General features: G+C 41.2%; 1 protein-coding gene across 3 annotated transcripts in view; it reads left to right on the top strand.

Annotated features, from left to right (window-relative positions):
• Positions 1-26381, top strand: part of PYROXD2 (pyridine nucleotide-disulphide oxidoreductase domain 2) — a 374632-nt gene that overhangs the window by 226007 nt on the left and 122244 nt on the right. For all 3 annotated transcript variants that reach the window (XM_044056825.1, XM_044056823.1, XM_044056824.1), the window contains one exon: positions 1740-1881. In XM_044056825.1, the coding sequence (XP_043912760.1) occupies positions 1740-1881 (142 nt within the window). The remainder of the gene's footprint in view (positions 1-1739; positions 1882-26381) is intronic.

The following is a 26381-nucleotide window of genomic DNA, read 5'->3' as shown; positions in this document are numbered from 1 at the left end:
GTACAGTGAAAGTTGACATTAATCGCATCTGTTCCATAGACTTAGATACAAAAAGAAACATATATATATATATATATATATATATATATATATATATATATATATGGTTCCCTATTATATCAACGAATGCTGTTTTATCAGTCATTTTAAATCGAAACCATGAAATCCCAAACACACGGAACAGCGTTTTTTTTTCCCAGGGAAAAAAAAAATCACTGAGCCGTTTTTGGGACTTTGCCATTTCCTCCACTATGGTGGGATCTCGGAGTTGGTATATTTAAGTAGGGTGTGTGGGAGGCACATTTTTGTGTTTGGGTGTTTTTTTTTCTGGAGCAGCGATTATTTTCCCTGGGAAAAAAAATTGCTGTTCCACGTGTTGGCTTTCTGCTGTTTCGGTTTTTAAGGGTCAATTATACAGCGTTCGCTGTTATAATATAGACCCTATATATATATATATATATATATATATATATATATATATATATATATGTGTGTATATAGGAAATAGTTATGGTGGGGATGGGATGAGTAGTTTGGTTTTACTTCATAATGTTTCTAATGGCTTCCCTACCACTGGATACGTTTCATGTCAATGAGACTGCAGTTCTCATTTGGATGGATAGCAGATTGTAAGTACTGTTTTTGACAGAGAAGTGTTGCTGGTGTTTCTGATGCTGTGTTTTTTGAGTATTTCTTTTTTTCAGTCAATGCTAGTGTGAGCATGGACTTGATATACGTAAGTAAGTGGGTGTGGTGGCTAGGGAGGTCTTTTCTCTCTGGAAAAAGTACTTATTTGTTATGGTTGGATGAAACTACAACTAGTTGTCTGGTTATTACTCGACATTTAATAGTGGACCTGTTGGCAGCATGGTGGTGGTTAATATATCTGTCTCAGTGCTTGAGGGGACAATCCTGATGTCTGGTCACTGTCTGTCTAGACTTTGCATGCCCAACCCTTGCTTGCATGGGCTTCCTCCAGGTGCCGTAGTTTCCTTCCAAAAAATCCTTTTAATAGTTTACTCTAAAGCGTTCATATAAATGCATATTGAATTTATCCTGGCACTTATGGCCAGTGTTGCTGCTGAAACAAGATAGGTCTGGGGCAGTTCACTTACATGGTTAAAATATTAATACATTACAGTAAATATTTCACTTTCCTTATTTTGCTGTTTGAAGTGGATCATAACGTTTACATTAACAATAATTATTTCACATAATGCACTCAACATTTTCTTAAATAGGAGCAGCTGAAATGAAGTTATAGACCTTACTGTAAGAAAGCAAAACACTATTAAGAATGTTCAAGCACACCATAATGTTCATCATAAGGAACAATATTACAGTAGTAATTATTCAGATTTGTGAGCACAAGTCAAAGGTGAGCCTTAAACCCCACACTCAACCACTGCTATGGGTGTGTTTGGTTGCAGCTTTAGGCTGTTACTGTTGAAGAGAACTTGGCTATATATCAAATGCCATGAACTGCAGGTATTAGCAAACATTTATAATAAGACATATGACAGAACAACACAGAGCAGAACAATTATAAAAATAACAAGATAGAGATACAGGCAGAGAGAAATGAGATACAGAAAGACAGAAAGAGTGCATGCAAAAATTACAGTCGTTTTTCATTTGCTATTGCGTGGAGCCAACATGTAGAATCATGTGATACTTTATGCAGAAAATTTTGGCAACAGAAGGTTATCTTATCTAACAGCACTTGCATTCCCTTGCAGGTATGTACTGCTGCACCATGTGATGGGAGAGCTGGAGGGTCACAGAGCTGCTTGGGGCTATGTGGAAGGTGGAATGGGAAGTGTTTCCATGTCCATTGCTAAAGCAGCGGCTTCTCATGGAGCGTCCATATTTACAGAGAAGGTAAGCAGTTATCATTAGTATATCGACACAGAGCCAGTGATGCAGAAAGCATTAGTAAACAATAACTCTCTGGCCTTGGCCCCAGTGGTAACTGTGGTGGTGGTGCTGCGGTAGCATTGTCGCCTCACAGCAAGACGTTGTCCTGTTCGATTCTCAGCTAGAGCATCTTCTGTGTGGAGGCATACGTGAATGGGGCGTGCCTTCATTGAAGGTTGTGCATCAGGGCTGGTAGCCCAGTATGTAAAAATCCACTACCAATCATTAGCGGACCGGAGTTCCGCTGTGGTGACCCCTAACCGGGAAAAGCTAAAAGACACAAACAAAACTCTAGGGCCTCGGCACACAGGCCTTCAAGGAGTCAACACACAACAATCAAGCATCTTATTAAATACTGTTAGCAATTAACATCAATAAAAAAATCATCCAATCGAAACATAAAATATCACAATAAAAAAATTCCATTTGCATTCAACATTCAGTCCAGCAGGTGTCAGCATACCATATTTTAATCAGCACAGTTTCTTTATAGAATAACTTATTTTTTAAAAGTAAATTATTATGTGCTTTAGTTTAACCTGCTCTAAAATAGAACCTTCTAAACAGTTACTTTCCCCTCCATGTATGAATTAAAGTGGGCTTTTAAGGGACTTTCACTTTTTTTTTTGTTTTTAATATCCCTTGAATGTTCCTCTACTCTTATTTTAACATTTCTTTTACTCCCCCATGTAGAAAAGGTTACAAGGACATCTCAGTACATATATTATAGCCTCAGTTTTACAACAATATTCAGCTACTGGGTTATACCTTACCTCATTAATATTCTTAAAAAAATCTCACCACATGTTGATGTATTTAATTCTTTATTTACTTACTTTTATTTACTGGAAAGGTGCAATTGGGTCATGCAAGACCCCTTTCTATCAGAGTTCTGTGAAGAAAGTTCTCAAAACATACAAGTACAAACAATATTTGAAGTAAAGTAAGAAAAGATTCAACATAGACTGGAAAACAATATATATGAAATGAATTCATATCAACAGTTGCAGCAGTACACATAAAAGTATATGTCAGCTGATGATAAAATGCGTCTATTATAGATCAGGTGATCTATAACATAAGGATGTAATCTGAAAACAATTTGTATCAGCAGCTACAATATTCTCAAAATAAATATTAAATGAGAAAGGTATATCCACTAGATATAGGTTGTCATAAGGTTGTCATAAGTGGTCACACAAGAAGAGGTTAGATAAAGCAACATCAGCATACAAATTAAAGGTACAGCAACTGTAATCAGAAATCTACTATAGTAAGGGTGGCAAGCAATAAAGCATAATAAAAAGACTGGGTTAAGCAGCCAGAGAGGTATTACAACTGAAATTACAAACATGACTAGATTAGAAGTGATATAATATAGGCTAGGTGTGTGTGTGCGTGTGTGTGTGCATGTGTGTGTGCGCATGTGACAAGTAACGGTTGTCAAAGAAAGAAAGTAAAACAAAGGGGCATTACAGTGAAGGAGTAGTTACGAGTACGCCAGCTGTAGGAGAGTGGGAACAGGAGTACCAAAACAAAAAAAGATCATAATGTTGACGGAGAACCAAAGTAATGAAATGTGTAAAGATCCAAAGGAGTCACTGTAAAAGTGAGAGAGGGGGATTACATTGCTACTTTGCATGATCTGACCCTGGAATGAGCACTACTAGGCTTTCAAAACAGGCCATTTTATAAGGTTTTGAGAGCATGTTTTTAATTTTTTTTATCTGTCCATTATTCAGTAACTGGACAGTACCGCTTCACTTACTAGAATTTTGAAATTATTGATAAGTTCTGATAGATAATTTTGGAACCATTTTTTCCATTCCTTTTTCATACAAAGGATGGACCTTTCTTATTAGATAAGAAATTAATAAAAAAAGAAGTAAAAAAGAATTAATAAATACCAGAATATCTGGTAAAATCCCTAATAAACATTGAAATTTGAACAGTACATAGTATATATACATAGCTGAAAAGAATAGATATTTTTATCTGTTCTTACACTTCAATTAAATACAGGATATTGAATATTTCATTTAATTATACAGCTAAAAAATGTAGCTTATTTGATTCAGCCAATAATTCACATGTACTTTAACTTCGGAATACAGTACAAAATAAATCATGCTGGAGAATATTTTTCCAAGCATTTGTTGTTAGTTAAAAAATGTTTTTCTTATTTCTTAGTAAGGTCATTAAAGTTGCTTATCAAATAATGAAATGTTTTTGTCAATGATAAATGGAAAATATAAAAAAATAAATAAATAAATAAATAAAGCATAATTTTTTCTTGCCTGGAAAAATCCATAAAAATTAAAACAGATTATACATAAACACACACACACACACACATAGACACACCCACATTTACATATATGTGTAGATATGTATGTATGTATGTGTATATATATATATATATATATATATATATATATATATATATGGATTCGTATCGCTTCACTGAAAGACCATTTCACTGACACCCATTTGACTGAGACCAAATCACCTAAAGTTCATTTCACCTAAAACTCATTTCACTGACAAGTAGTACTCTAAGGCAAGTCAAAGGTATATGTCATTTTCCCCACTGTAGTGCAATCCTGATGTTAGTATATATAGTTAGTGGAAGTGTGGGGGGCACAGCCCCCCACCTACTTCAGTTTTAACAAAGAATGCAAAACCAGACAGAAAACCAAATTAAGTGGGGGCTATGCCCTACACACACCCCAATGTGGGGGCTGTGCCCCCCACACCCCTCTTAACTATATATACTAACACCAGGATCACACTACAGTGGGGAAAAGGACATATACCTTTGATTTGCCTTAGAGTACTTCTTGTCAGTGAAATGAGTTTTAGGTGAAATTAACTTTCAGTGAAATTAACTTTATGTGATTTGGTCTCAGTGAAATGGGTGTCAGTGAAATGGTCTTTCAGTCAAGTGATACAAATCCATATATATATATATATATATATATATATATATATATATATATATGTATATATACACACACACATATTGCATGTTACTAAGCCTACAATATAGTTTCTAAGTTATCGAAGCAATAAAAATGCACATTTTGACTTAAAATGAAGATTGTACTTTTTACTACATAACAATGCTTTTTAATAATGCCATATTTACTTGCTCACATTAAGCAGGTCTTGGGATTGAACCTAGGTTTTTAAACTTTCCACTGCATAGAATTCTCTCCTTTGTCTTATTTCTCAGTAAAGACATATAATTAATATTTATATTTATTATATATATTTTTTTTCTCATTTTGTTTTTGCACTTTTAAATACATTTTTAAGTTTTTTTTCTGATTACTGTTTAATGCATTTTCCTTTGCAGTACAGAATAAACAATTTTAATAAACAGTTAAACAATGTATGAGCCTATTATAAAACCTAATATGAGCAATATTATGTAAAATATTTTTTTCAAAGTCCCAAGCCAAGATTTTAGAGTCCATTTTTTGTCAGTGAAGTTCAATGACAATATGACTAAGTTGGATTATATGGTCCAATATAAATTTTGAAATATGTGGGATGAAAACACAGCACTGTTTTTGTTTTTTAATGAAATTACACATTTAGTTTCAGTTCATGATTCTGGCACCAGTTATTGTTTGGACAAGCCTTCCTGCATGATGGCTAAGTAATTTGGGGATTCAATAACTGCTCCTAGCTTGCAGTCATCTCAAACCTAGTTGGCCAAAGCCCTTTGGTATTTCCTTCTACTTTTGAGATGTATATGCCAAACAGAAAAAGTCTCAGCACCGAATACTGGGGGAATCCATTAGTGACTGGTCTCTTCCCCTATTTTGATCTCCTGCATCCTGTGAGCAAGCATACATTTATACTTTCTTTGATTCACCTTCCTGATTGTATTAACCTGATTGTATTAAATTATATTCCTTGTATAATACAGCACCACTTGTTAGAATGTGTTTTAAATTTGTAGTTTGGAACAGTCTTCTAGTAAGCAATGAAACAAAATGTATGAACCAATAATGACAATACTACCCATTTCGGAAAATGTCAACCATAAAAGGCAACTCAAACTTCTGTCATTACAATCCACCAATATCAGTAAATATGCAAAATCTCTGCAGAAGTAAGTCATCTAAATAATTACACATTAAAGGGATCTGTAACTAATGAAGAGGTTGATGCTAGCAAACAACTTTATATTTCATTGATTCATCTACAAATCAAGTGCCTGTTGCCCTTGAAGAATGAATTGCCTATGCTACATTAAAAAAATGCTAAGGTAGTAATTTCGCAATGGGAAATGGATGGCAAACTGATAACAGAAACATAATTGCTAGGTAACTCCTCCAAAGGAGGACATTCATAGGACTGCAACATCCACTCCCTTTAAAGTACACAACACAGTACAGTATCAGTGATCTATCTGCATACTGTGGGAGTAGAACCCACAGCCTTCTGCATCAAAAGAAAGTATGCTACCTATTGTGCTACTAACAATCCAAACAACTTAGCATAAGTAGCACTAAACTTCTCTTCCCCTGAAGCTCCCAGCTCCTTGTAAAATCGACTTGACACTCAACTAAATCTCTCAGCTTCGCAGCACAAGCAATCTGGAAAAAGCTAAAATTTATTTGGGGGGAGGCAAAGGCCCCAAACCAGGGGCACATTTTAAATATTGCTTGCATAATCTTAGAAAGTTGCTAAAATAAAGTGTTTTGTGTTACCATGCATTTCCTGAAAGATAGGAAGACTGAAACTTAAAGGGCTATCAATATTTAGTGAATTTAGTTCTCACTGATTTGCCAGAAAACCACAAATTTTAAGAGGAACAGACCAAAAGTATAGGTTCATAGGTTCATAGGTAGGTACTAGGCTATCTGCCCAAGGGCATTTATAAGCCTAGCCAGAGTGTGTCGGCTTTCACTGCCCCATTGATTAATTAACTGAGCCTTTGTCAAGCAGAGCCAATGAAGTGATCCCAGGGGTGTACTTTCTGTTACCCATCCACTCGTCAAGGCTTCTCTTGAAGAGTGGTAGTGAGGGGCTCTGCCTAATGTAGTTAGGAATTTTGTTCCAAAGCATGGGGCGTCTCTGTGACAGGAATCTATCCATCCAGCATGTTCTATTTATTGTTGTGGCGAGGTTTAGCTCACTAGAGCATGTGGCTCGCAGTGACTTGGATTTCTTTAGGTGGAGCATGTCTATCAGTTCTGAGTTGGACATGGCTTTGTAAGTCAGGTAGAGATCACCTCTGAGTAAGCGATATGCCACTGAGTACAGCCGGAGTGTTTTCAGTTGGGCTGCATAGGACATATGTTTGAGGCCAGTAATCCTCTTGGTGAGGTGCTTTTGTGGTCTTTCAAGCTGTTGGAAGTGTCTTGTGACGTACATCCCAAATGGGGCATTGTACTCTATGATGGGTCTGATGAGTGACGAGCAGAGGGGCACTATAACCTCTTTATTTCCAGATGCAAACCCCTTAGTAATTAGATGGGCCAGATAGAAGGATTTCCTAACTACTTTGGCAATATGATTGTCAAAGGAGAGATTACTATCTGCCTGGGTCCCCAGATCTCTTATTACCTCTTCTGTATTAAGGCGGCTGCCACCTATGTGGTAATTCGTGGGTGTTTTGTTTTTCCCAAACGGGATGACTATGCATTTTTTGGCATTTAGCTTGAGGCCATGACTTTGACACCTGATGTCTGTCTCAGTAAGGCCTTTTTGGAGGATGTCCGTGTCAGCCGGAGAGTCAATTATGGCTCCCAGTTTGCAGTCAATGGCGAACTTGTTAGCCATAGTCCTCCTATGTTTGCCTGTACTTCTGAGAAATATATGCTGAACAGTAGGGGTCCCAGAACTGAGCCTTGTGGGACACCACTTGTGACTGGTTTAGAGTCAGACCTGGAGCCTGCTATTCTTACCATGTGAGTTCTGTCTGTAAGCCAGTTGGCAACCCATCTTGTGATGTAGGGGTTTATGTTCAGGCTGGTGAGTTTTTCTATAATACCCGAGTGAGGAATGGTGTCGAATGCCTTGGCCGGGATCAAGGTAGGCTGTGTGAACCACTTTTACCTCATCTATGGCCTTGGTAACTGTCTTGAAGAAGTCAACCAGGTTTAGTAGACATGATCTGCCCTTAACAAAGCCGAACTGGGTCAGGTCAAGTGTTTGGAGGTTCCCAATGTCTTTGTTAATGAGTTCCATGATGATGCACTCCATAGCCTTGCAGACCAGGCTAGTCAGGCTTATGGGGCGATAGTTACCAGGGTCAGTTGTGGCTCCTCCTTTGTGGAACGGAATAACCATTGCTGTGTGCCATTCTATGGGCACGTAGCCTGTGGAGAGGCTGAGGGTGAACAGCGTGTTTAGGTGGGGGGTTAGCCAAATGAGCCAAATATTCTGTTAAAATCTGGACAGTTGAGAGCTATGGACTCAACTCCCTGAATCACAAGTGGTGTGGGTAGAGAATTCAGGCTCTTGTTTGAACCTGAGTAACACTAACCACTAGGTATACCTAACTGTGGCATTTTACACACACACACACACACACACACACACACACACACACACACACACACACACACACACACACACACACACACACACACACACACACACACACACACACACACAGACACACACACACACACACACGCACACACACACACACACACACACACACACACACACACACACACACACACACACACACACACACACACACACACACACACATTCCTGCAAAGAAAACTCTCCTTACTGGCATGACTCTGGCAGCACCAACAGAGCAGTGGCAGCATAATAACACAGAGCAATAAGAGACTAAGAACAGCTAGTTTAGTTAGTTTAACTTCTGCGCACAAATCCACGTTAGCATGAAAACTCCTCTTCATTAATTTTTTCCGACAGGTCTTGCAGCTGTAAATATGGGAGGGGCTCCCCCTCCACCTGGCTCTATGGTTCTGGCACCCATGTTGGCAGATGATAGCTGCTGAGTCTTGTTTTCCAAAAATAAAGCATCTACAGCTTGATGGGGCTGAAAGTTCCATTATTATAGTTACTGCAATTACTGTTCTGAGGCAAAGCTGGAATCCAGCAGCTATTGGGTCTAGTGCTTTACTGTAATTAGTTATGTGATGGTACTTATTTTCACAGAGGTGAGTTAATACATCTTGTGCAAAATTATTTATTTCACACACAGTCTGAATGATTTTTTTATAACTTGGCAGTTCTAAATATGGAGCAGTTGCAAGTGCTCATTTTAGTTTCATGAAGGCATATTTTATTTCTGATTTCCATGGAAAGGCCTCTAGAGTATTCAAGTGTGTCAAATTTTTGTAAGGGTTTGAAAAATGGCATATCCCAGGATCCACTGACTACAATAGCCAGTCCTACCCAGGAAAGTTCTTATTTGAGAAATGGTAGCTGCTCTTGGGGTTTTTAGGATAACCTCAATTCAAAAGGCAGAGACTGAGCACTTACCTGCATGGCCCCAAAATGTACTTGGGGCAGACATAAATGTACTTTTTTTTCTGGACACATTATGTCCCTTTTGAATTACGGAAATTAGCTACTGGATGGTGTCTTTTTTGCTTGATTCCATGGTGGGGAATGCCAGAAGCAAATCATCTATGAACTGAATTAGAACAGAACCACCCTTGAAAGAAATAGTATCTAGACTGGCTTATAAAATCTGAGAAAAAAACAGAGAAAAATTCAGTATATCCCTGAGATAACCTTGTCCAGGTGTATTATTTGCATTTATAGGTAAAAACAAACGGGTACCTAATATCCAAATGGATAGGAACAGGAAAAAAAGCTGAACATAGACTAATTATTGTAAAGTAGCAATCACTTGGTGGAATACAAGATACCAGTAGCATAGAAAGGGTGGGGCAAAAGGGGCACCACTAGCTTAAAGAGGGTGAAGTTCAAATAAAAATGCTGAAAAAATGTTACTCTTCATTTTTTAATTTAATTTAGCTTAATTGCAGTACTGTGCATCCTGTCTGCTCCATGCCTTCTTTAGATGTCACCTTACAAGGTAATCTGCTCATCCCTATGTTTTACATAAGGGATGAAGCTCAGGCACTGCTCGAAAAAGCTTCTAATTGGGTAGGTGGCTGGAGGGGCACGGTAGAGAAGATGGCTGCCAATTATTGATGCCCACAGTGACAGAGCAGTAGTGCATATCTACCTACATACTTGCTCTATTCTCTTTTTTGAATTTTGTAGGATGCTAGTCTTTATTACTTATTTTAATTGTTACTGGATGGCAGACCTTGTTTGGAGTTTGTGGGTTGTCTGAAAAAAAAATGTTCCTTAATAACTAGCCCACCACTGGTCTGGTATGGCACATAAAGTGGCAAGCACATCTGGTACTGGTAAGATAACATATTATAAGGCTGTCACTAACTCTATAGGATATCTGTTTTGACAGAAGAAATTTGTAGGCTACAGTTTCTAGATTTCTTTTGAGGTTACAGTGAGCTGTTCTTTTTCATATTCTGATGTAGATTATGTAGTCAATAATGGAGCAAATAGAGGTCAACGTATGTGACCAATTTGCAACACATGCTGATAGTTATAAAGCAGGCTGTGCTCATTAACCCTTTATTACTTGCTTGTAGAGGACAAGTAGTTTAACAGGACAGTGACATGTGGGCACTGAGCGTTTTTTGAGAGGTATGAAGTATGAAAGTCAAATGCCTGCCATTTTATTTATTTAACATTTGTTTCCCGGGAATGTCCAACCTGGAATAAAGCCGATTTTCAGCTCCATATGCGTGTCTTTGTAACATGGGAGGAAACCGGAGCACCTGGAGGAAACCCACATGAATGCAGGGAGGACATACAGACTCTGCACAGAAGGCTCCCCAGCCGAGAATCAAACTAGATAACCTCTTGCTGTGAGGTGACAATGCTACCGCTGTACCACTCCACTGTCTTAGTTAGTGATTTGAGGTTTGAGGGAGGATATAAACTTAGAAAGTTGGTAGAATTTGGTTTCAATAATGTACATATTATGAAGAATATGAAGTCTGACACTTAACATTTTCTGTCATTATTTAGTGACTTCAAGTTAGGGAGAATCATATTAGGGACAAAGTGTAAAATGTGGTTCACTTTTTTCAGGTTGCTAGAATAATGTGTTTTGCAATGGTATGCCTTTTCTGGAGGATTAGTAAGTCTGAAACTCAAATGTCTAATTACATTAGGAGCAAAGTTTAAAATACTGATTGCTGTTATAAACTTAGAACGTTGCAAGAATAATATGTTTTATACTGGTATGCATTTTCTGAAGGATATGAAGTCTGAAACTGTTACATCTGTCATTATTTAGTGGCTTCAAGTTGAGAAGATGATATCAGGGACAAAGTTTAAAATGTTGCTGTTAGAAACTTAGAAAGTTGCTAGAATAATATGCTTTGCACTAGTATGCATTTTTTGAATGGTATGAAGTCTAAAACTCTAGTATGTGTCATTATGTAATGGCTTCAAGTTGGGGGATGATATCGGGGCAAAGTTTAAAATGTTGCTTTTATAAACATAGAAAGGTGCTAGAATAATGTGGTTTGCAACAGTATGCATTTTCTGAAGGATTATTAAGTCTGAAATTCAAATGGTGGATCACACAGGCAAAGTAGAAAATATAAACTTAGGAAGGTGCTAGAATAATATATTTTGCAATGTACTACCATGCATTTTCTTAAGGAAATTGCTTAAAATATTGCTGTTCATGTTGTCTTTTTTGTGTTTATTCGGTACTTGTGGGGAGGGGCACCAAAATGGAATTCTCACCATGGTCTCCAAGTAGCCTATCTATTCCACTGGAAGAGAGAATAGTAGCTGAGTTTGAAACAACTGGAAAACTAACTTTGACTACTGTATTTACTATTCTTAGGTCCTTGTCTGTACATTTCTTTCCCTGGTGTTTTAACAGGTAATCTGAGAATATTACATTCACTGCTGGTTGCTATTATCATTCCCTGTTCTAATAAAGACGTAATGACTGGAACAATTCCTTCTTCTGCTTCCAGACACAAAGGTATGGTGGTATTTGAGGTAAAGGTTTACTAGGATCCACATTTATTTTTACTGGATATGATGTATGTGTGTGTGTGTGTGTGTGTGTGTGTGTGTGTGTGTGTGTGTGTGTGTGTGTGTGTGTGTGTGTGTGTGTGTGTATTTGACCCACCTCATTAGAATGTGATGCAAATAAGGAGGGAGGAACAGACTGAATGATATTTTGCTGCAAAGGGTTTACTTCTGCTTTAATAACCTGTGTTAGTTCAGCTAACAGACCAACTAAAGGAAGTTCATTTTTACTGGTACCTTTAAAAATACTATATTGGATGAAAAATATAATGTACAACCTAATTTACACAATAAATCTTTTCCAAGCAAGTTTACTGGAGCAGAGGTACTTAAAAGGGAAATATATTGTCCTGAAATAAGACCTAGGACAACTGATAAAGGCTGGGATACAGGGTGTGAAACTATTTGGTTAGAAACACCAACTAGATTTACAGTTTCTCATGATTTAATGATCTCATAAAACTCTTATACTTTCTATACAGATTTGGCAGCACCAGTTTCTATCAAGCATTCAGTGGGCACATTATTTACCATGCATGTTCCATATGGTCTTGACTGGTTTAGAGGCAAATGAGGGGCAACAAGTCTCTGTTTGATATTTTTCAGGCTATCTCAGTATGCCTGAATTTGGGTGGGGGGGGGTGCTAGGGCCACACAGACTGATTAACATTCAGTCTGAAGTAGTTTACTTCATTTCATCTTCAACCTGTGGGTATCGGATCCGTATCAGATCCGAGCTGGCAACTTCACAAGCATCTGCTCTGAGCTCCAAGCTCCTCCCCTACCCATAATACACCACCATTACCTTCCAACCCTCAGATCTCGTTTGCCATGGCTTCCAACACATTGTGATTCTTGAGCTCCAAGTTGTGAGTAGGTCTTTTTCAAAAGTTATTAGTGTTTTTTTGTGTGTGTGCCAGTAGCCTAGGTTTCCTCCCTTCCTCCCCTTCACTGGTGCATCAAGTGTAGGTATTGTTCTCTTAGTTTTAGGTAGTTTGTAGTAGTTAGACTTTCCCACCCCCCCCCCCCTCAGCTTTCTGTGTGCTTGTCTGAGTGTGTGGTGAGTGGAGTGTGTCTCTCAAAAGTTTTTTCTTCTTTAGTGAGATAAAGAAAAAAATAAGAAATGGCTGATCTCCCTAAATGGGTGTTTAAAAGATGCACTGAGTGTGGCCACAAATTGTCCCCTGCTGATGGCCACACTCTTTTTGTGTGCTTTGTTTGGGTATGGCCCATTTATCTTCTAACTGCAGTATTTGTGCAGGTTTTAACCCATGCATCCTTAAAGATCGTAGGGCGAAACTAGTTTTGAAGGGCCTGCTCCCTTCTATGAAGGCGGCCGCCTCCTCTTCTGCTTCAGTCACAACTGCGGCTGTGACCGCCTCTCTTTCAACTCCTGTCCTTGCTTCTCCTCCCTCCCTGGCTGGGACTCATCCTCCTGCCTCTAAGCCTGTGGAAGCGGAGCATAGAAAAGGCAGAGAGAAGGAGAGAGAGCATAGATCTGACAAAAGAAAGCAGTCCCTGGACCTTTCGGCTCCGACAGAGCCTCCAACCAGAATTCAGTCTAGGCACCGTCACTCCCCTCAGCTCCGATTTACTAGATTTTCTCCAGAGCCAGAGGAGCCCAGACCCCCCTTTAGAGCCTCAGTTCTCTTAACTGCCAGGTCGGAGTCCATGGCTTCTTCGCAGTCCACCCACAGTCTTTCTAAAGTTGACATGGATAAAACGATGCAGAGATTTATTTGCACACAAATTCAGATGGGAGTCTTGCCGGCCCCGTCTCTCTCTGGAGGGGAGAGCTTCTTCCTTTTTTTACACCTATATCTCCTTCTCTGATCTGGACCCCGGTTTTGGAGTACATGGATCCGAGAGTTCCCCTAGTCAGGGGGTCATCACTGACGGTACCTGTTTTCTCAATGCCGGCAGCTGCCTGGAGTATGTCTGATCTGACTAGTTTGGATCCAAGTGGCTCTCGGAGCCAGAGCCTGGGTGTCAGATCCATGGAGGTGGAGCTGTTTCCATTGGCTTCGACCTTGTTGGGCCACAACCCCCTCCTCGGAGCTCCACTGGCTCCGATTCCCACGTCAGATCCGAGGAGAGCAGTTCCCTTAACGGTGTCCCAGGAAGCTCGCTCTCCCTTGGCATTCAACATTGTGAAAAGGGTTCTCTCCAATGGATCGAGGCCTCTGACTATATCTCCAGACTCTGCCACAACTCCTGCTTTGTGTGTGAATCCCATCATTTTACCACAGGGACAGCCAGTGCTCAAGGAGCCCCAGGCAGTTTCCCTTGAAGTACAAGTGGTTTGCGAGCTCCCTCTGGAAAGCCCCACCAGAGAGGTTCCTCGTAAGCATACGTGCAAGAGGAGGCACTTGGACTCCTCCCTGGAGTCCCTCATTGAGGACACTGATTTGGATGATGGGGAAGGTTTCCCCAGATCACCTCCTGAAGATGTCTCCTTCGGAGACATCATGGAAATCTTGCACCAGCGGGGAGGTTGGTCCACACCAAAACCTTCCTCAGATGAATCCATGTTCCTGGAGGCTTTCAGCATGGGCCCGTCTACTTCCTGGGTGTCCCCTCTCATGCGGATCCATTGGTGGACTTAGCCACCTCACGGGCTTGGAAGGAACCGGACACTGTGGAACCAATCTCTAAATGCCCAGACAAAATATTGAGCCCCCCTGCAGACATACCGGCTTGGAATAAAGGGTCCCCTGCAGATGCTATGGTGGTAGCAGCCACCACCAAGAAGGAACTAGCCCAGAAGAGTTCCTCTGTCCATCTTCCTGACCATGAGTCTAGGATGATGGATCGCCTGTGGAAGCGGGTTTATGCATCAGTGACCTTTTCTTTCAGGGAGCTGAACTATCTGGCCCATGCTACTTGACTACAGTGCGACCTGGTTAAGAAACTGGCTGATTCTCACCCATAGTCCATGTCACAGGAGGACAGAGCTACATTCTCTGTGAGGATGGCTACCTTGACAGCAGTTTCAAATACGTCTATGCGACTCCTCTCACATGTGACTGAAGGAGGGGCTAGGGCAGCTGGGTCCGGCATGTCCATGAGGTGTAACGCCTGGCTCAGATTCCGTCAGTTCATGGAACCCTTCAAGGCATCCTTTGCGAATGCCCTGGATGATGGATCTTCCCTCTTTGGTAAGACCTTCTGTGACACCTTGGTCCAGAGTGAGAAAGATGAGAAGACACTGTCTGCCATCGGAATCTGCTTCTTGAAGCCTCAAAGATCCTTTTCCCGAAACCAGCGAGGGCAAAAGAAAATGTGGTTCCAGAAGTCTCAATATTCCCAGGACACTCAGGGCCCTTCTTCTGCTAGAGGCAGAGGGGGACAGGATAGACACCAGCAGAGGGGGTCTGAAGAATTTTGGGTCTCAATAACCATTCTCAGACAGGCCTGCACAACACCCCTGAGGGGTTGCCCGACTGCTCTGCTTTGGAGGCAGTCGGGGGGGGGGTCGCCTGTCTTTGCACCTGACAGCATGAGAGTCTGTGTCATCAGACCATTGAGTGCTTCAGATAATTTCCAGAGGCTATTCAATCCTGTTTGTGGTTCTCCCTATACCTTACAAAGACCTCCCAGATGATCCACCCATGCAAAGGGGGACAGCAGTGCTAGAGGTTTCAAAGTTGGTAAAGAAATGAGCCATCGAACCGTCCCCCCAAGATCAGTCCAAATCGGGCATCTACTCCAGGTTCTTTTTGGTGCCAAAAAGATGGGGGACTTAAGGCCCATTCTGGACCTGTCTACTTTGAACCTGTCAGTTGCCAATGAGAAGTTCTGGATGGTCACTTTACAGTTCATCATGCCGTACCTGCAAGAGAGGGATGGGATGTGATCGTTCAATCTCCAGGAAGTCTACTATCATATAAAGATGCACAGAAGCTCCAGGAGGTTTCTCCACTTCTGGCTAGGAGCCAATCATTATCAGTTTCGAGCCCTACCCTTTGGTCTCACCACAGCCCCCAGGGTGTTCACCTGTAGTAGCGGCTCACCTGAGGCTTCAGGGGATTCAGGTCTACCCTTACCTGGATGATTGGCTCCTTACTGCTCCCACCAAGCCTCTACTTTGTTGGACCAGAGACTATTTCCTACAACTTATACACTATCTAGGGATTACAATCAACACAGCCAAATCTCTTCTGAACCCTGTCCAGCAGCATGGATAGACACATTACAGACAAAAGTTTTCCTGACCTCTGAGAGAGTTCAAAATTTAAGGACGCATGTCGCCTTCATTTACCGATCTCACCTTCCCTCAACAGAGTCAGTCTTAAGGGGTCCAGATTCTATGGCAGTGACGATAATACTTCTTCTGTGTGCTTGATTACATATGCGAGTACTACAGTGGACTCTAGCGGTGCAATGGTCTTTGTTGGATCTTCCATTGTCACACCCGATGCACATCAGCAGAGTCTGTAGGTCATTCCTTCTATGGTGGATGCAGTCTTCAGAAATCTTGGAGGGACGACCTTTTGTTCCAGCCCCTGCCCAAGCCACAGTGACCACGGATGCCTCCCAGCTAGGGTGGGGGGGCATTGTTTGGGGAGGACAGTCCAAGGCATTTGGTCCCCGATCAAGACCAGTTTGCATATCAGTGTTCTGAAGATGAGGGCGGTCCTTTTACCGTTGCAGGCCCTTCATGCCTTTCTACCTCTGGGAACCATTGCAATCTAGTCAGACAACATGTCAGTGGTCTGGTATATCAACAAACAGGGAGAGACCAGATCTTACCCCCTTTGTCACGAGGCCATGAGAGTTTGGGAATGGGTGATCTCCACCGGTCATTTTCTGGTAGCAACACATATTCTGGGGCAGTCCAACATTCTAGCGGACAAACTAAGCTGGACTATCCTGATGCCTTATGAGTGGTCTCTGAATTCTTCAGTAGTGGAGCAGATCTTTCTAGAGTGGGGTCAGCCTTGCTGCGATCTCTTCGCATCTCCTTCCAACATGAAATGCAGCGAGTTCTTTGCTATGAACCCCCCAGTGGTGGAGTCTCCCAGAGGTGATCTAGTCTATGTTTGGCCTCCCGGTCTTCTTTATGCTTATCCTCCTGTACCCCTCATTCCAAAGTTCCTACAGAAGGCTTGTTAACCGGGGAGTAAAGTGATCCCCATTGCCCCATTTTGGCCTCACCAGGTATGGTTTCCCTTCCTTTGGTTCCATCTTCTAGCTTTGGTTCCATCTTCTAGCTCCTCCTTGGATCTTGGATCCCATTCAGGATCTCATTTTGCACCCCTCAAGGTTCCTTCATCTGAATCTGGACACTGTGAGCCTCACAGCTTGGCTGCTCCAGTTCCATTAATTGCTAGAACTTCTGAATTATCTTCTTTGTTCAGGTCTATTCTGGTGGCAGCTCATAAGTCGTCCACCAAGAAGATTTATTGCAGCAAATGGAAGCGTTTTTTCCTTTTGGGCTTCTCAAGATCTGTTCACGGCTCCCATTCCAGCTATCCTTGACTTCTTGGCAAATATTTTTCAACAAGGGGCTAACTCATCTACTGTCAAGTTTCAACTAGCCACCATTTGTCATTTTCATGTGGGTGAGGATTCTGCTTCTTTAGCCTCTTCGAGATTGTCAAAGCTTTTATTAATGGTACCTTTATCTTACGTCCTCTGGTCAAATATCCCATTCCCCCGTGGGACCTTACTATGGTACTTCAAGTGTTGGTTGCTCCTCCATTTGAACCTGCACCATCCGCAGATCTTAAATTTTTGTCTTGGAAGACAGCATTTCTAGTGGCTATCACCTCTGCTAGGAGGGTTTCAGAACTTCAGGCATTGTCTGTCAATGTCCCATACATGATTATCCACAAGAACAGGGTTTCTCTTTGCACCAATTCTTCTTTTCTCCCAAAAGTAGCATCGGAGGGTAATATCAATCAAACTATCAATTTACATGTTTTCTTTTCAAATTTTACAAGCAAAATTGAATACAAGTTGCATTTGTTGGATGTTCATAGACACTTACGGTTCTATTTACACAGGACCCAAACCTTTCGTAAATATGACCAGTTGTTTGTGTGATTTTCTAAACCTGTTTTGGGTAAACTTATTTCCAAGGTGACCATTGCCAGGTGGATCTTACCTTCATGATTCCTTTCAATTTTCCTGAGCAATTAAACAACACCTTATTATTATTACTTTCAGTCTTTGAGACCAAGCTGAGTTTATAGTTAGATATGAAATATTTGCTAAGAAAAATTGATTTTGTGCAACATTTAATCCAGATTTGCTTTTGAGGCTCAAGCAGTTTATGTAAACTAAGTAATGTATCTTTTTATTTTATTTATTTCATTTTACATTTGTTGACCGGGCTAGTCTAACTGGATACATGTCCATTTTCAGTAGAGGCCCGGGGAGATAAGCTCCAAACTATGTTAATATAACAATATTACAAAGAATTAATGAAACGACAAAAAAAACATCAAAACATTAATATACGTTATTTCTGTAGGTTAACAATTGTAGAAACTTCATGAAAAGAATCATGGGTACACAGTTTAGTAATACAGTAGTTCTAGAAGCAAATGTCCAGGTTAAGGGGTTGACATTTGACATGTAGAAGAGTAGGAATATTAAGATAGATTAAAATTAATTATTAGGTTTGTTCAGAATGATACACTCAAGTAAAACATAGTATACATTCAAAGCTGAAATACAGGTGCCTGGACCAGGGGTCATTGTCCAATTATATGTACTACAGGCTAGTTTGCAGACACTAGAAGACTTGAAAATTTAAAGCCAAAGAGAGGCTTAATAATCAGGTTAGGTTGTTGAAGGAGGGTGAAAACAGTAATCCTGGCAAATCTGGCATTGTTGTTATAGGAAGTTGCCATTTACTAAGGTTACTTTTGGAAAGATTGATCTAAATGGGTGAGTTATAGAGGATGGTAGAGATAAGGTGGGTATGGGCAATGGTAGTTCTGGCTTCAGGGGTAAGAAAAGATTTTATTCTGTAGAGACAGCCAAGTTTTCTGTTAACAGTTTTGATGGTTGTGTTAATATGCGAGTCAAAGTTAAGATGCTGATCAATTGTTATGCCTAATAGTTTGGTAGTTGGGTCTGGTGCAATGATAGTACCATTATTGGCCTTGACAGTGAGATGAATAGGAGAGGACTTTAGTGTTGGAGTAAAAAGTAATAGTTTCATTTTTTTGGCATTTAGTAGGAGGCATTGTTGTAGGAGCCATTTCTCCACTGAGCTAAATATAGTTTGAGTAATGGTTTGAAGTTCAGCAGCTGAGGGGGCAGTACACACTAGTGTAGAATCATCTGCATATTGAATGCAGGTGGCTTGGGGAATATTTAAATGCAGATCATTAATGAATATCGGGAAAAGGAGAAGTCCCAGAATAGAACCTTGTGGGACCCCTAGAATAATAGGAAGATGAGTGGAAAGGTCATTGCCCCAGAGGACAGCTGGCTGTCTATTTTCTAAATAGGACTTGAATCATTATAGTGCCTGTGAGCTGAATGAGAGTGTTTATTAGTATATTTAGAAGTATTTGATGGTTCACCATATCAAAGGCTTTAAAAGGGTCAATAAAGAGTGCAGCAGAGAGCTTATTATTGTTACGATGTTTGTTTAGTGTTAATCTTAGTGGCCTTGAAACTGCCCGCCCCTCTTGTAAATTTGTGTTTGGATACTCCTTCTGGGCCCATCTCATTTGCTCACTCAACTGAGTGCAGTGAGATCATATTTTGATTTCAGGCACTCCTACTGTGTACAAAGAGAGCATCTGGGAAACAGAAAATAAATAAATAAATAAATAAATTTTAAGCTTGTTTCCTGCCTTTCCTGTTAAGTGGTATAGACTGTTTGTAGGCTTCTGAGCCTCCAAGCCCTTCTGTGTTGGAGGGAAGCCTTCTAGCTTAGTTTTTTTTGCTTATAGCTAGCCAGTTTTCTAGTTTCAGCACTCAAATCTGTTTCTTTGAACTCAGCACTTGTTCAGAACTCATTGTAAGCACTACGTAAGCTGCAAATTACTACAGCACTCAACTTTCCTCACTTGTCTAGTGGAAAGCAGTTTTTACTACTTAATAAATAAGCACTTATCCAGGCATGTCTACGGGTCAGCTCCCAGTGATTTCTCCTGTCTACCTGATGAATCTGGATATCTTGGGGCAATGCAGCAACTGCCTCATGTACACAGACAACCCTCTCCTCCTACCACCCAACACTACAACCTGTGAGAGATGCACTTATATAGCCAAACTGGAAGCAAAGCTCTCTTCACCCAAGACTGGACTAGACAGTCAAGAGGAGAAGGTAAACACTTGCACCACACCACACTCATCACATAGTCAATCAAAACCTACACCACCAAAACACACACATAGAAACACAAAACACGCACCTACATTCGCGGAGGCTCTCAATAAAAACCTGCCCAAGCATAATGGACATCCAAAGTATAAAGACAAGCAAACTCCAACCCCCAACACAACCCAAATGACACATAGCCCACAAACTCAGTGTGCCACTCAACCACAGCCCATAAGGCATAACAACTTACCCAACACTCTAGTCATAGGTGACTCTATAGTCAGGCACACTGATGTTCCACTCACCAGACTAAACAAGGAGAAAGGTACTGTCAGCTGCCTGTCAGGTGCCAGGATCCGCCACACAATGCATGCACTCAGGTCACTCCACAATAAGTACAAATATGACACTGTCATTGTCCATGTTGGTGTGAATGACCTGAGACGTACCTCCCTGGACTACATGAAAAGAGACATGGAGGAGCTCTCCGATCTTGCATCCCATGCAGGTATGACCCTAACCCTGAGTAGCATCCTGCCATCACCCAGAATGATACCACAGTACAAGGACAAAATGATTGACTTCAACAATTGGCTAAGCTTCTGGTGTCATTCTAAGGGGATCCAGTATTTGTCTGCCTGGGACGACATGATCGACAGTCCATGATGCTTTGCCAGAGATGGCCTGCACCTGTCGCCCTTAGGATTCCGGATATTGGCTAAGGCTCTTGTCACCCCTATAGTGCCTTTTTTAGGCAAGGTTCAAATGACAAATTCACCATCGTAACAGGTACAAGGAAGCAAAATCTGAGGGTAATGCTACTCAATGCTAGAAGTCTAAACCTCAAAATGCACTCACTCGAGGCACTCCTTAAAATGGAGAACAATGACATCTGTGCAGTGACAGAGACCTAGTTCAAAGCTCCAGAGAGCACCCCTGCATTACCAGGCTTCAATTCATACCACACCTTTTGGCCACCTAACCCAGACAGAAGCACTAAAGGTGGAGGCGTGTCCATATTCATTAAGGATATCCACACCTCCAGGCTAGTTGCACAGCATAATGCATCCGAGATTATCCAAGTGCAACTAACTCTAGGCAAGACCGCAATCCAAATTGTAGCTTGCTACAGACCCCCCACCATGCCCCAGGATTCACATTCCTCATTTCTTGATACACTGGAAAGTATTAGGGTACAACCCAACACCCTAATAATGGGCGATTTCAACTACCCCACCATTAACTGGGAAAACTACTCATGTACCAACTCTTTTGCTGAACGTTTTCTAGAATTCATAAATTCCAATGCCTTGGATCAACTTATTCACACCCCCACCAGGGGCAGCAATATCCTAGACCTGGTCATTACCAACATGGGAAACTGGTGTTCCACACCACAAGTCAATTCCTCATTGGTCAGATCTGACCACAAGCTAATCAGCCTAGACATCCACATCCCACCCCCAGCCCCAATTAGGGAAACCATTGTAAAAAACTTCTCAAAAGCCAACTTCACACTTCTTAAGACAGAAGTGGCAAACTTCATGACACTCATGCAGACGGACAATAGAGGTATGACTGCCGAATCCTACACAAATGCACTTTATAAGCACTTACACGAGTGCATGGATCATGCTATCCCTAATAGAACCAAGATGTTATCCTCCAAAAAAGGAAGCCAATCTGGTGGTCCTCTGTCATAAACAAACTCTACAACAGAAGAAAGAAACTGTTGCAAAAAAAGTAAAATCCCATGACTGGAGGAACTCCCTGGTCAACCTCAGTAAGAAGCTGAGATCCCTCATAAAATCCTCCAAAGCTAGTTACGAAAACAAAATTGCCACTGACTCTAAAGACAACCACAAAGCATTCTATAGCTATGTCAAGAATCTAAATGGGAACACTCAGATCTGCTCTGAGTTACAGCATAATGGCACTAAATATACAGAACCAACTGATATTCCTAACATCCTAGCAGATAGGTTCAGTGCTAACTTTACTCCCCTCTCACCCCCTAGAGGGCCCATCTCTATACCGGAAGAATGCAAAGTTCCTATAATCATAGCTATACAGGTAACAAAACACACTCTCCAAAGCCAAGACCACAGCATCCATGGGACCTGACAATATCCCAGGTTGTGTTCTACATGAACTACAGAATGAACTGGCACCCTACCTAAGTACCATGTTCAATCATAGCCTCACCTCAGGCTTTGTACCCACTGAATGGTGTACCGTGACAGTTATCCCACTCCACAAAGGGGGAGCCACGACGGACCCCGGGAACTACCGCCCCATTAGCCTGATGAGCCTGGTCTGCAAGACCATGGAACATATCATCATGGAACTCATAAACAAAGACATTGGTAATCTCCAAACTCTGGACCCTACTCAGTTTGGATTTGTAATAGGCAGATCATGTCTCCTAAACCTGATTGACTTCTTTGAAGCAGTCACCAAAGCCATAGATGAGGGTAAAATGGTTCACACAGCTTATCTAGATCTCGCCAAGGCTTTCGACACCATCGCCCACTCTGGAATTATAGATAAGCTCACTAAACTAGGTATAAATCCCTATGTCACAAGATGGGTTGCCAACTGGCTCACGGACAGAACCCACAATGTGAAAGTAGCGGATTCCAAATCCGACATCAGACCAGTGACAAGTGGAGTACCACTGGGTTCAGTCCTAGGTCCTCTCCTGTTTGGTATCTACTTCTCTGAAGTGCAGGCCAACACAGAAGGTCTTTGGCTAACAAAGTTTGCAGATGACTGCAAACTAGGAGCCATAATCGAAACTCCTAACGATGTGGACAAACTACAAAAGGGCCTCACTGAGACAGATACCTGGTGTCAAAGCCATGGCCTGAAGCTCAATGCCAAAAAGTGTATTGTCATCCCCTTTGGTAAAAACTCTGTACCCATGAACTACCACATAGCTGGTAGTCTACTTAATGCCAAAAATGTGATAAGAGACCTTGGGACACAGGTGGACAGTAGTCTCTCCTTTGATAATCACATCGCCACAGCGGTCAGGAAATCCTTCTACGTGGCTCATCTCATCACAAAAGGATTCTCCTCCAGAAAAAAAGAGGTCATTGTCCCCCTCTACTCATCACTCATTAGACCCATTATAGAGTACAATGCCCCTTTTGGTATGTACCTCACAAGACATCTACAACAACTGGAAAGACCACAGAAATATCTCACAGTGAGGATTACTGGCCTCAAACAGATGCCCTATGCAGACCGTCTCAAAAAACTACAGCTTTACTCCATCGCATATCGCCTACTCAGGGGCGATCTCTGCCTAACATACAAAGCTATGTCAAACCCAGAGCTGTTGGACATGCTCCACTTAAAGAAATCCCAATCCCTCCAAGCTACACACTGTAGGGAGCTTAACCTTGTCACCACAATAAACAGAACATGCTGGAGGGATAGATTCCTGTCCCAGAGACTTCCCATACTCTGGAACAGACTACCTATCTATGTCAAACAGAGCTCCTCATTAGCACTCTTCAAGAAAAATCTTGATTGGATGGGAAATGGGAAATTCACCCCGGGGATCATTTCTGTGGCTCTGCTCGACAGGAGCACAGGAAAATAATTTTCTTGGGTGGCGAAAGCCAGGGTACATTTTTTGGCTAGGCTTGTATGGGCCCTAGGGCCGATAGCCTAGTACCTACCTATGAACCTATGAGAATGGTAAGAGAGCAGTGGTAGTACTATGGAAAGGCCTAAAGCCATGCTGACAGTCTGATAGTAGGTTATTTTGGAGAAGGTGATCATGTAGTTGTCAGTGGATACATTTTTCCATTACTTTGGCTAGAGGAAGAGAGTAAGGCAATGGGGCGAAAGTTCGATTGAGTTACCACCCTTGTGAAGTGGGATTATGTGAGAGATTTTCCAGAGAGATGGGATAGAGCCTTCAGTAATGGTTCTATTGATAAGTATGGAAATAGGGTAGGATAGTACTTTTGCTGCAATTTGCAGATATTCCGCTGGTAGAGGATCAGCTGAGGGGGTACATGGTTTAAGTTTGGTAAGTAGGGTAAAGATGAGAGATGTAGGAACTGGTTTTAAATGAAAGGAAGGGGGTGTGCTAGTCAGGGTGGATGGGAGGGTAGAGCTAGCAGGAGGTAAGGAATTAGCAAGAGATTGTACTGTTTCTGCAAAGAAGGTATTGAGGGCATAAGAAATCTCATTGGGAGAGTTTAAGGAGAGACCTGCAGGGGTTGGAGTCTTGGTGTGGCCTGGGTGTAAGAGTTTATTTATAGCCGACCAAAAAGTTTGTGGTTTTTGTTGATGTTTTTGTTGGAGTTTAAAGTAGTAGTTCTTTTTATCAAGAAGTATTGATTTTTTTAGTAGCATTTCTTAATTGTTTATAGTTCTGGTGGTCAGTTAGGTTTTTAGTGATTCTCCATTTAGACAAGATCTTATTTCTTAATATAATTTTTTGTCTAGTCTCTTTAGTGAGCCATGGAGCGGCTTTACTTCTAGTTCTTATAGATCTAGTAGGAGCATGGTATTCCAGGATTTGTAGGAATATGGAATTAAAATAGGATACTGCTTCCTCAAGTGGAAGTTGTTTTAAGGGAGACCAGTCATAGGCTTGCAGCTCAGCTTGGAAGCTGACTGGATTAAAATATTTTTGTTACGTGTAGTTTTAAAGATGGTTTGGTTAGGAATTAAGTTTTTTTGCCTGATTATATAAGTAAGGAAGTGATTGCTTATATCATCAGGAAGGGTATCTGCTTTATATGAGAGGGGGTGGCTATTTACTAGGATCCAGGCTAAGGTGCTTTATTTTCTACTGGGCTTATGGATTATGGTTGGTGTGGTGATAATTTGTGAGAAGCAATAGAGATTTATATGGAGGGTAGGTTGGGCTGAGGTACAGGTATTCCAGTCAATGTTAAAATCACCAAGTACAATGGTTTCTTGTGGGATGGATGAGGAAAGCCAAGAGAGGAAGGTTTCAAGGATGTTGATGTTGCCTGGAGGCAGGTAGGAGCATATTTTTTAATGGACTTGTTATTATTGATCTGAATCTTAGGGATAAGGATTTTTGCATTACTGTCTAAAGGTAGTTGTATATCTACTATGGAAACCTGTAGCCCAGACTTAAACAGAATTGCTACCCCACCACCCTTTTTGTTGTATGGTCTAAGCTTATTATATTGTAAACTGGTGGGATGACTTCCTCATCCTTTGTTACTGGTTTAAGCCAGGTTTATGTTAGATATAGGACATCAAAGGAATGGGTATCTAGTAGAGCATGGAGTTGGCTGATTTTGTTATTTAAGCTCTGTATGTTAAGATGACCTATGACTAAAGAGTTAGGATCTTTAGTAGATGTAAAGGGGGTGGTAGGCTGGGGTTGGTGGGGCTTGAGTGGGGTGATATTGTATGGTCCTGGGTTGGAACGAATATCACCATGGAGTAAAGGGTGTTGTTGAAGGGTAAGTAAGAACTTTAGGAGTTTGTAGACACTATTCTGTGACTTTCTGGCTTGTTGGAAGGTAATATGGGCTAACCTATGATACTATGGTGAGAGGTAGGTTGAGGTAGAGGTGATGTTAGCATGGTTATGGGAGCTTGGTTGACTCAGAGGCAATGTTCATAGGTTCATAGGTAGGTACTACGCTATTAGCCCTAGGGCCTGTGTAAGCCTATCCAAAATGGTACCCTGGCTTTGGCCACCCAAGAAAATTATTTTCCTATGCCCCTGTCAAGCAGAGCTACAGAAGTGATCTCTGGGGTGAATTTCCTATTTCCCATCCAATCATCAAGATTTTTCTTGAAGAGTGCTAATGAGGAGCTCTGTTTGACATAGATAGGTAGTCTGTTCCAGAGTATGGGAAGTCTCTGGGACAGGAATCTATCCCTCCAGCATATTCTGTTTATTGTGGTGACAAGGTTTACGTCTCTAGTGTGTGTAGCTCGGAGGGATTGGGATTTCTTTAAGTGGAGCATGTCCAACGCTCTGGGTTTGACATAGCTTTTTATGTTAGACAGAGATCGCCTCTGAGTAGGTAATATACGACGGGGTAATGTTGGAGGTTTTTTG

This window comes from Protopterus annectens, chromosome 14.part0 (assembly GCF_019279795.1).
Source record: "Protopterus annectens isolate FY-2018-M chromosome 14.part0, PAN1.0, whole genome shotgun sequence".
Lineage (NCBI taxonomy): Eukaryota > Metazoa > Chordata > Ceratodontiformes > Protopteridae > Protopterus > Protopterus annectens.
The sequence above is the reverse complement of the archived record's forward strand: the minus strand, read 5'-3'. Positions and strand labels throughout refer to the sequence as shown.